General features: G+C 53.4%; 1 protein-coding gene across 1 annotated transcript in view; it reads right to left on the reverse strand.

Annotated features, from left to right (window-relative positions):
* EPHB2 (EPH receptor B2) overlaps nt 1–11923 on the reverse strand; it is a gene marked incomplete at both ends in the record, with an annotated part of 297582 nt that overhangs the window by 230779 nt on the left and 54880 nt on the right. Inside the window, 2 exons of the mRNA XM_083876871.1 lie at nt 9019–9133; nt 10947–11102. Coding sequence (XP_083732997.1) covers nt 9019–9133; nt 10947–11102 — 271 coding nt within the window. Of the gene's footprint in view, nt 9134–10946; nt 11103–11923 lie in introns of the transcript that reaches the window.

An 11923-nucleotide genomic window follows, 5' to 3' on the forward strand; every position in this document is an offset into this window, starting at 1 on the left:
TGCTGCCCCAGCCCTGTCAGCTCCGGACAAACCCTGCCTGCTGCCCCAGCTCTGTCAGCTCCAGACAAACCCTGCCTGCTGCCCCAGCTCTGTCAGCTCCAGACAAACCCTGCCTGCTGCCTCTGCCACACCCGCCCGGAGCTCAGGGCTGCTCCAGGGGATGCAGGACAGGAATGTCCCGAGGGGAGGATGCTGCTGGTGCAGTGCCAAGCCCTTTGTTGGGAAAGATGAGGCAGGAAGGGCTCATGGATATGATTGTCTGGTAAGAAATACTGGAGATGTAAAACCTGTGAGTGAAATAGAAATGAAGGGCAGCTTTGAGATGTGATCATGGCAGGCAGGAAGAGGATGATGAGCTGGAGATGGGTGGAAGGACAGAAAACAAAAGGAGCCAAGGGTGCAGCCCCTCTCCACCCTGCCAAGGCATCAGGGAAAAGGTGGATAAGAAAAGTGCCTTTAGAGTTTAGAATATAGGATGATATGGTAATATAGCAGTTCTCATAGGCTGCATGCAAAGTTTGTAGGTTTTGTATCTTGTGCTGGTTGGTCACTGTAAATTAGAATATTTGACACAAAAGGAGATAGAATGGATTGGAACAAGGTCCTCACTCTCTTCTACCTCTCCTTGCTCTTCTATCTCTTCTATCTCTCTCTCTAATCGCTCTGACCCCTGCACTCTTCTTACCCCTCTTGGCTTTTTAACCTCCCTTACCTCATACCCCCTCTCTCTCTCCCTCTCTCTTTGGGGTTTTGCTTCAGCCCAGGCTGGTGGCTGAAGGCAAAGCCGTCTTTACCCACAACCCTTGTAATAAAACCACGTATTCTAGAAGATCTCAGGTCTGCAGAGTTCCCTCTCCCTGCCGTCCATGGATGCCCCTACACCCTTGCTGCTGAAAAAGGTGAAAGGTGTGGGGATGTCTGGCAAAGCTGTGTGGTGACGTTTAGGTGTTTTATGTGCAGCATTTGTCAATGAGTTCTGTGACTTAGAGAGGTTTCACTGCCTGGAAGTTTCACAAACCACGTCTGTGCCTATTCCCTGAAGTACCAGAGCATTGATAAAGAACTGAACTGAAATTAAAGGCCTGGAAAAGGATTCAGGTATTGATAGGAGCAAGGGCTGGGGTTCTTTGCTTGGTGAGAACATGCACAGAAATGTGCCAATGGCCAGAGAAGAAGGGGCCACACACCAGCAAGTCCCATCCTGTTTTCATCTCTCTGAGCAGAGAAGACAAATGTTTCACTAAACCTCTTGTTTCCTTTGCAAAGCCTGTGCTCAATAAACTGTTACCTGTATTTATGTGGAAAAGCCCTTTTCCACAGCAGGCACAGCTTGCCCTGGGCTCTAATTTCAGCCACTGCCCCACCCAGGCCCACCTTGCCTTCCCTGTGCTCCTCATCTCCCGTTCCTCCTCCTGCCCCAGCCACATCCTACTTCACCCAAATCTGTCCAAGGCACCTTCCTTTTCCCACCACCCATCCCTCCACCTCTCCTAAAGAACTCCACTCCCTGGGCAAGGTGCTTTTGTGCAGTGTTTACACCTCTCAGTGACGGAACTGCAGCAATGGAGCTGGCAGACTTTTGTGTCTCCTCTGAAGTATCTGGGGTCAAGGAGGCTGCTGCTTTGCTCCTGAGACCCTGCAGAGCCCAGAGATTTCCAGGTCCCCAGGTTCACCCCTCCCTACACCCCAGCAGTGTCACATCAAAGAGCACAGCCTTTTGTTTAGGCCCTGTTTGAAGTTTGCTGCTAATTTTTGGTATGCACAGAGTGGTGTTTGGCTCCTGCTTGTTCCTGGAATAAATGCTCAATGCATTGCTCTTAAATGATTGGAGACCTCCAATTTTAATCTTTTATTCATAATCTTCTTCCAGCTCAGACACAGAAAAAAACATGTAAATTCAAAACCTGCGAGAATTGAAAATTTCATAAGTGCTGTTGACCCTTCGCTGGCAGCTCTGAATGTGAGAGAAATAAAGGAATTGTAATGAGGAACCTCATTTTTGATAGCAGGTTTAGAGGATCCGGGCATTAAATGGGGTTTCACACATTCCTGCTGTGTGTCCATGAGAGATGTTGTCAGTCTGGCTGGGCAGGGACCCCCGTCCTGCTGCTCCTGCCCCTCTGTCACCTCCTGCCCCTCTGTCACCTCCTGCCTCTCCATCATCTCCTGCCTCTCCATCTCCTCCTCTCCTCTCCTCTGTGTCATCTCCTACCTCTCTGTCATCTCCTGCCCCTCTGTCATCTCTTGATTCTCCATCATCCCTTGCTTGTCCATCATCTCCTGCCCCTCTGTCACCTTCTGCATCTCCATCTCCTCCTGTCCTTCTGTCATCTCCTGTCTCTTTGTCATCTCCTGCTTCTCCATCATCTCCTGCATCTCCATCTCCTCCTGCCCCCCTGTCATTTTCTGCCTCCCCATCTCACCCCCTCTGCACTGAGGTCTGAGCTCACCTGGTGACTTTGGGACATGCCCTGCCTGTGTTGCCTCACCTATTGGTCCCCAAGCTCATGTCCCACTGGTCACCAAAGCCCAGCCACCCAAACTGTCTCTGTCCCCCCATGTTCCCTCAGCTCCTGTCTGGACATGAAGGCTCCCCATGGCCTGCACCACATCCCTCACCTCTCCTTCTTGGGATCATGGAATCACAGAATCATGGAATATTCTCAGTTTGGAGAGACCCCCAGGGATCATCCAGTCCTACTCCTGGCCCTGCACAGACACCCCAACAATCCCCCCTGTGACTGAGAGCCTTGTCCAAACACTCCTGGAGCTCTGGGGCTGTGCCCATTCCCTGGGGAGCCTGGGCAGTGCCAGCACCCTCTGGGGGATGAACCTTTCCCTGATCTCCAGCCTAAATCTCCCCAAGCACATCATCTGCCACTCCTTTGGGTCCTTGGTTCTCCCATCCTCTTCACCATTCTGTGCTTGGCAAGGAATATTTCCTGTTGTCACCCGCCCAGTGCCGCCCCCTGCCCATTCCCTGCAAGGATCACTGCTCAGGACAACTTTGTGAGAGAAGGTTTGGAAGGCAGGGAGGAAATCAGACACATGATGAGTAGTAAGAAATCTTTAAGAGTAAAACACTCTGGGGTCAAGCAGGCAACAGTGAGTGCTGGGAACAATTTAACCTTTTTTCAGCATTAGCAAAATGAAAATAACTTGTCATGGCTGGGATTCCAGATCAACGAGTTCCAAAGCCTTTACCCTTTCTACAAGTTTCCCTGTGGTGTGCAACCCCTTTGTCCTTTTAACTCGGTAAACAAATTCTTGCTTCTTTTGTGTTTTGCCTTTTTTTTTTCTTCCCTGGAATAAGCAGGACGATGTGTAGGGAAATACTCCCAGCTCTGCATCCAGAAACTTTTCCGGCACTTGCAGATTGTCTGCAATTCTATTCTGGAAGGAACATCAGAAACAGGAGATGTGCACTGGGATTTCCCAAAGCACAACTACCAGGAGTTTCCACCCAGGAAGTTTAGGAGGCTTTGTTGTTTGATGGGATACTGGGGATTTTTGACATCCTGTTCAGAAGAGGTTGCTGTATGAGGGCCCAGCAAACTGTTGAGGGTGCAGAGAGGAGGATCCTGCTCACCTGCACAGCAAACCCTCGGGGGCTGGGACGTGAGGGACATCCCTGAGGAGATGGGCTCTGGGGCTGTCCCCTGGCACTCCCCTCACAGTGGGATGTTCAGGGTGGATCCCATGAGCTGCTGGGGCTGCCTGGGCTGTTCACCAGTGACTGCAGGTTCTGTGAGGCTGCTTAGGTCAGGTTTACACCCAAAGGAGAGAGGGAGTCCCCCTCTCAGGCAGGGGGAGAAGTGCCATTGTCTTCTTCATTTTTCCTGTCACAGCAAGTGACTGCTCTGAGGGATGTGAGACCTGCCCCTGCTTTGAGCCCTGCCAACATCCCCAGCCCTGCAGCACAAGGGCAGCTGCAGACCTGCCTCATCTCTCCCCAGGCCTGGCTGGCTTGAGGTGGGGAGACACAGGGCTGGTGGCACTTCTGTCACCCTGGGATGAGCTGTGCTCTTATCTCAATCCTTGATGGTGGTTTTCAAGACACGACCCATGGGACACCTCAAAACCCGTGCAGAACTTAACCCATAATCCTCCCAAGAGTCAAAGCAGCAGCTGGGGCTGATATTTCTATCTTCCACCAGATTATCCTGAGTAATTTACTTGGACATGATGCTAAACGAGTGTTCTGAAAGCAAGGAGAGGAGGTGGTTTGGGAGCACAGCCTTCCTTGGCAGACTGAGCCGGGGTGTGATCAGACAGGGATCATATCGGGAAATCCCAGTTCACCATCTGCTCCCGCCAGCCCCGGAATGCAGCTGATGTGACCCCTGCAGACCTGGCAGCCACAGGGAGCGGGGGGAGCCGGGGCTGCACGCCGGGCTCTGCAGGTGCTCCGCAGGTCCAGACTGCCACCTCCAGGCACACTGAGCTCACAGAGCCTCGCCTGCCAATGACACAGCCAAATGTGCCCGGGCGGCTCCGGAGGAAATGCTGCCCACAGGAGTTACTGCAAGCCTGGGGGAATGCTGGGGGTGAGTGAAAAAGAAAAGCTGTTTTACCAGGGAAAGACCAGCTTCCAGTGGTGTAAGGGAGAATAAAATCCTCTTGAGGGAGGTTTAAGTAGGTGTGGAAATCCTGAGGGCTCTTTTGGTACAGGAAGGGGTTTATTTGCTTGTGTGTATGAACCAGGGTGTCCATCACCTCTCCTTGGATGGAAGACTTTGCCTCTTGACCAGCCCCTTCCCCAGGATCCTCTTCCCAAGGGGATTCCTGCTGAGCCACTTTCCCTCAGCCATCGGGATCCCTGGCCCCAGCCTGGCCAGATGGGAATGCAGGAGGTCTGAAAACAGGGCTCTGTGTCCTGGAGGAGTGTCCCCAGAGATGGGCCTTTGCCAGGACTGCAATTTCTTTAAAAATGACACAACTGTGCCTCATCTTCCTGAGGCTGGGAGCAGGGTGATGCCTGGGGGTGATGCTTTGACAAAGTGATGATGTAGCGGCTGTGGGCCCCTCCCCACACAAAGCCATGCACAGCAGCCTGCCTGAGTGTCCCTGTCCCTGTCCCTATTCCTGCCCTATTCCTGCCCTATTCCTGCCCCTGCTCCTGTCCCTGTCCTTTTTCCTGCCCCTTCTCCTGCTCCTTCTCCTGCCACTGTCCCTGCCCCTGCCCCTTCTCCTGCCCCCATCCCTGTCCCTGTTCCTGTCCATGCTCCTGTCCCTGTCCCTGTTCCTGCCCCGTCCCTGTCCCTTCTCCTGTCCCTTCTCCTGCCTTGCCCCTGTGTCTGTCCCGTCCCTTCTCCTGCCCCTTCTCCTGCCCCTGTCCCTGTCACTGTTCCTGTCTGGGCTCCTGCCCCTGTCCCTGTGCCTGCCCTGCCCCTTCTCCTGTCCCTGTCCCTGTCCCTGTCCCTGCCTGGGGAAGGAGCCAGGCACCAGCATCATCCATCCTTCCAAATGTTCGTTCTGAGAAATGTAAGAACCCCTTGTGTGTTTTGCACAGTGTGGACACTGGCCTCATTAATAACTGCAATCCAGCAGTGCAGTGTGTGTCCTCAGTGAACAGGAACAGGTCCCAGCATGTCCAGGCTGTCCCACTGTGCAGTGACAGCACTGGCCCATGAGCAGGGCATGATGTGGCTGCTGCCCCTGTCTGCATGGTGTGATGAGGGTCTGAGCAAAACCTGCACAGGCTCCTGGAGAGGCAGCATGAGGTGACCTTCAGAGATTCCTTCTAACCATATTTACCATGGAATGGTTTGGGTTGGAAGGGACCTCAAAGCCCATCTTGTTCCCCCCACCCTGCCATGGGCAGAGACACCTTCCACTGTCCCAGGCTGCTCCAAGCCCTGTCCAACCTGGCCTTGGGCACTGCCAGGGATTCAGGGGCAGCCACAGCTGCTCTGGGTGAAGGAGAAGGGTCTGGGGGAGAGTCAGGGTTGTAGTGATGGTAAATGTAAATACAGAAATGGGGTAGGTGAAGAGGAATGCAGAGCACAGCACTCATAAGCTCAACCCTCAGCACAGGGGACACTGACCAGGAGCAGCTTGTCCAGCCTGAGGACCAAGGTTTCTGTAAAGAGAGAGCAGTGTGAGGGGGGACCACGAGGAAGGAGGCTCTGGATGGGCTGGAGGATAACCTGAGAGTGTGCAGGACAGAGCCCTGGGCAGCCAGGACTGGGGCCAGTGAACCATCACCTCTGTCCTTGGAGTGTGGCAAAAGCAGGTGGGCAGGAGTGACAGGTTTAGACCCAACTCCACCCTGTGCTGTGGAGCCCTTTTGCTTTTATAGGGCATTTCCTGAAAATGGTGCTTTATTTGGCCTGCAGCTCGTTTGCTGGTAATTCCTTCACTGAGGGGCAGCTGGAAACAGCTCAACATCTGCAGGAAGAGTGTTGCAAGCCCACCTACAACATACTTCAGCTCAGACCTCAGGAGATGAGGGCTAAGGTTTTACTGGTTTGCTGTTTTGGTGTTAATGTTTCTTCTTCCTAAAAAATATTCTGCATTTCTTCTAGAAGCAGGTAAGGCTGAGTCTAGGAAAACCTGCAAGACACCCCCGAGGTGCAGAGCAGCCTTTGCACACGGGATATCCCGTGCTCTTGCACCACGTCCTGCATGAGATGCTCCTATACAGCAATGACTTGGTTTTAGGGAGTCCTCCCCCAGCCCACAGCACCCCTCCTCCCCTGGGAGCCTACAAACATCCTCCTGGCTCTTCCCTGTCCCTGTGGGCCCATCCCATGGATACTCCTCACTCGTGGGAGGCTTTCTGGAGCAAGGAAGGTGGTGACCAGCTGAGCATGTCTCAGTGCTGGTCCCTCTGAGGCAGATGGGGTGTCCCCTGTCCTCACTGCACGTGGTGCCAGCTCTGTGCAGCCCACTGACAATAACAGGCAAGGAGATGGATCACGGAAAGAGGGAGTTTTATTGTCCAGGAGGAAGTGCACACTCTGAACATAAAAGGCAAACCCTGCCCCACCATCCCCACAGCCAGGAACAGCCCAGTGGCCCCACGCTGCAGGATCTGACCCATGAACCACCTGGGAAGGGGCCACCTGGCAGCTCCCAGCCTCAGATCCTGCAGCCCACCCGCCCGGGGCTGCCCAGCAAACCCCCAGGACACTGGTGTGGCACTGGTCTGGCCTCTGCTCTCACCAGTGTGGCCGTGACAGAGTCCCAAATGTTGGGAAGAGAGGACAGGGCCAGCACCCAGCCCCCTGTGCTGCAGGGCTGGGCTGAGCTTCATCACGTACTGGCTGTGGGGAGTGTGCCAGGGCTGAGTGCAGGACACAGGGTGCAATACAAATGGAACAACACATTGCATCTGTCCCCCTTACAAAAAGCTTCCATAGGAAGAAGTAAAGTGCCCGCCATAGTCAGAGAATCCATCAGGACACAGGTGCCCTGCATGGAAAGCCAAGCCAGCCCTGGACAGGCTGGTCCAGCCAGGATTATTGCAGCTGAGAAATGGCTTTAACCCACCCCCCACCCCCCTTGTGCCCAAACAGGCCTGGCAGGAGCAGCCCTCAGGCCATATCCCTCCAGCACCTGCATTGGAGTGATGCTGGGTTTGCTGTGCCCGTGTGAAGGATGGTGCTGTGGGCCAGGCTGGGCCCTGGCAGGGAGCCTGGCTCCCCTCCTGTCCCCTCCTGTCACCCCCCACCCCAGCCATGCTCCCAGCAGAAGTTTTTTTTTTTTTGCAGTGAGTTCAGCCCCATGACTGAGGCTTCTGTGCTTTGAGACCATTTCGTGTACTTAACATCCTACTTCAGTAAAACAGTTCCCAAACCCATAGAAAATCATATTTACATCAAAAGGAAACTCCCAGCCCAGAGCCTGCCCCACTCCCCAGCTCATCTCCCCCTCTGCACCCAGCTCAGCCTCTTGGACCAGCCCCAGACATCTTCAGAGGCCACTGCCCAGCACCAGGCAAGCTGAACCTGAGAGATGCTCCTGACACTGGGGGCACCAGCAGTGAGACCCTCTGTGCCCAGAGCCCCTGTCCCCAGGCATAGGATGCTGTGATTGCAGCTGGAAATACTCTCAGGAGTATTCTGTGCAGGTGATCCAGCCCTGGGCATGGGCAGCCAGGTGATGGCACAGCTCTTGGGTTTCTCTAGGACAATACAAGAACAAAGAGGAGTTGTTTCTCTGTTCCTCCATCGTGTGACAGGGGGGCACTCTCCCATTCCTCTCTGTTCTGGGGGAGGCCAGGATGATTCTGCTGGCAGAGAAACCTGAGCTTGTGGCCCTAGAAAACACGCCTGGGCTGCCTGCAGGGCTGTGCTGGATGTGTGGAAGAGCAGAGCTGGTGAGTTAAAGACGTGGAGAGTGTCCTGCAGCACTCCAGGGCTTCTTGAGTCTCCAGGCAGAAGGCCCTGGACAACTCTCCTCCAAGTTGGGAAGTATGGTCTGAAGGCAGAGCCAGCTGCTCCTGGGGCTTCTGTCCCCTGCCCTCCTGCTCTTGGTAGAGTTGGACTATAAAGTCACCTTCAGGCTGATGCAGTTCAGGAGGTCCAGGCTGGATGGGAAGCAGGGCTGTCCCTGCTGTGTGCAGGATGTGCAGCCCTGCTCCCTTCAGAGATCCAAGGAACTCCCCATCTGCCTGATCCAAAGGAGCTGTGTGCCACAGTGAGCCCAGCCCACCGCTCCTGCTTATTGCTGATGTGTCTGCTCCCCCTCCACCTGCAGGAGCAGCTGAGCCATCCCACTGGGTGAAGGGGTTGTCTCCTGTCCTGCATAGTTGTGGGGAGACCCCCAGTCCCACAGGGAAATAGCAGAGTCATGATGTGTCCTCTTGGAAGGCTGCTCCCCCCTTCAGGTGGGGGAAGGAGGCAACAGGACCACCAAGGTGTCTGGAATACCACATTCCCACCAATGCTGAAATCACAGAGATGCTGGCAGGGCTCCAGCTGCTGGTGCCCCTGTTCCTGCTCACCACCCTGCTGCCCCTTTGCCAGGGTGAGTGCTGAGGAATGCCTGATGCAGCTCTGCAGAGCTGGTGGATTAGAGATGCCTCCTGGGGCCGTTTGTGTTCAGCAGCTGGGATCTCATGGCCTGGATGCTGCTCAAGATCTTCTTCTGGTGGCCCATCATGGTGATGCCCAGACTCCGAACATCCCTGGGGAACAAAGACACTGTCAGAGACACCTGGACACAACTGCACCCATGGGCCAGCCCAGGAACCCCTGCCTGGGCTTTCTCCACTTGCCACCAGCACAAGGCTGGTCCTGAGGAGGGTCTGTCACCCTGATCTTTTTCAGCCTTCTGATATTTGCATTTTTGTAGTGGAGTTTCTCACAAATTTTCATATTAAAAAAGTAATGTTATTGTAAACTGTTCTTCTTGTTCGTTGTTCCTCTCTTGAGGAGGGACAATTGATAGACTTGTAGTTTGACCAGTGTGGTTGGAGAGGTGCCAAATCAACCTTATTGTCCAATCCCTGGTCACTGTCCAAAATCTATATCAATCGAAGTAGGAAAATAAACTTCCCTCTTTTTGCCCTGACAACCTGACTGTGTGTGTCGTTCATTTAGTGTCCTATAGTGACAAGGGTCCATGGGCATCCTCCCAGGGACAGAGAGGCTGCCATTCCCCTGGGCATCTCCTCCTGCCAAGGGCCCTGTGACAGCCCTGTGGGGAGCAGGAGAGGATCACTCCTGACAGGCTGGTAGGTGACAAGGTCGATGCTGTGAAATTGGATTCAGTTTTAGTGAGATGCCCTCAGATAACCCAGTCAGAAAGACGGATGGATGATGAGCCTTCCCCATTGAAGAGATCCTCTGATGTGCAGGAGGAACAAGGATCACTATCAGCTCAATCCCAGAGCAAAGGCTCCACGCACAGCCCTGATCAATACACAGCACAACCCTCTGTCTGTGTCTCTGCCTTCCCTTCAGCTGCCACAGGAACCACCATCCAGCAGCTCCGTGCCTTTGGACAGGGAACAAGGCTCCTTAGAGGCTGAACAGGCTGTTGTCCAGCCCTGTCACTACTGGTAACAGCAAGGGATGAGGGATGTAAGCAGGTATAAGGGCATAGTTGCCTTCTTTTCTGTTACTGCTTGGATGGTCCACCTTGGAAACTCCCTAGACAGGTGGGAGACCAAGTTCCTTACAGCAGGAGTGTGGTGAGACAGAGCTTCTCCAGCTCTCCTTACTTAACCCACCCCTGGTCATGAGTTAATGACCTTCCAGTGATGTCTCTCTTCTGGCTGCAGTGAGCAGGGAGCCAGTCTGTGCACGGGGGTCTGACTAAGCTCCAAGGTAATTCCCAGCTACAATTGTTTCCCAGTCCTCTCTAGCCCAGAGATGCCTTTTGCATGGAAAAAAAAAAAAAAAAAAAAAAAAAAGAGAAGCACAAGGAGACAGCAACCTCCTGCCTGACCCTGCTGTTACCATGAGGTTGGGTTAGGTGACCTCCTGGAGCACCTTGCAACCTGAATTACCTCCTGTGGGCCTGTGGTGACACTGGAGAGCCACCACGGAGCACTGGGGGTCACTTGGAGCTCATAGCCACTCAGCACAACTCCCACACCTTCCCTCAAAGCTCAGCACAGCTCTAGTGGTTTCATGTTCACCAATTTTCCATTTGCCAAATTTTTGTGTGGTGATCTAAGTGCCTACCATAATAATTTACTTTTTTCCTACTGTGAGATATGATTAGGAGAGAACCAAAGCAAAGCAAAATATTCCTATATTTAATTGGTTGATCTGGTTGTCAGTTTCAAAGCCAGTCACTAATTGGTTTTTGCTATCGGTGCTAAACCCGCAGAACAGCCTTGGACCTCGGCCCAAATCTCAACAGTTTGCCTAGAGACACGTTTCTGGCACCAGGGACCAGCTAGAACAAGGCAGCTGGGGCAGGATGGTGACAGTTTGGGGCTGGCAGGCTGGCGCAGGCACACCCAGCCCAACTCTGCTTGTGCTACTCACTCGATGTTCATGCGCATCACCATGCCCAGGGACGAGTACCCAGCCATGGCAAAGTTGTCCCGGTAATGCCCCAGCCGGATGGAGTCCAGCCACTCCTCCACTGTCAGGCAGCTGGTCAGGTCCAGCAGACCCCTGTCCAAACGTGTCTGGGTGAACCTGGGGGCAGAGCAGAAGGGGTTACAGGAGAAAGGCTGGTCCAAGGTGAGCAGGATGTGAGGGACATCTGAATGCACCTGAAAGAAAAGGCTCCTCCTGTGGTTGTCACTCTGATTTTCAGCCTTCTGATTTGTTTTTATTTCTACTGGAGTCTTTTCATGAATTGTAAGATAAACAAAGACTAGTGTTTCGTAAACATCATTTTTTTTTTAGGGGGAAAGACAAATTAATGAACTTCTGAGTTGACCACTGGGGTCAGAGAGGTGGTCCCCTCATCCCCCAATCCTTGATCAAATTCCAAACCCTATTTAAACCCCAAATCATAATAAACAGTCTCTTTCTCTCCTCACTTCCCAACCTGATGGGAAGTTCTTTTGTGTCATGATTGTGACACGTGGTGCCTTGTAACACTGTGTGATCTACCCCAGTTCTGCTCTCCCCAAATGCCCCCAGTTCTCCTGGTTTCTCCTTGCCCTGTTTCCCCATTGGTTGTGGTATCCCTGGTGGCCAGCCACCAAGAAATCAGGAAAACATTAATGCTGGAAAACCCCTCTAAGATCAATAACTCCAGCTGTTGACTCAGCGCTGCCAGGGCTATCATGAAACCATGTCTCCAAGTGCCACATCCACGGATGGTGACTTCACCACTGCCCAGGAACCAATGGTCGAGGGCACAGGGGTGGTACAAAGGGCAGGGCAAAGGGCAGTGCCCTATAGGGGACACGGGACAGGCCACCAGAGATACCACAACCAATGGGGACACAGGGAAAGGAGAAACCACGAGAATTGGGGAATTTGGGGAGAGCAGAACTGGGGTAGAT

Source organism: Zosterops lateralis (assembly GCF_965231275.1).
Source record: "Zosterops lateralis genome assembly, chromosome: 22".
Classification (NCBI taxonomy): Eukaryota; Metazoa; Chordata; class Aves; order Passeriformes; family Zosteropidae; genus Zosterops; species Zosterops lateralis.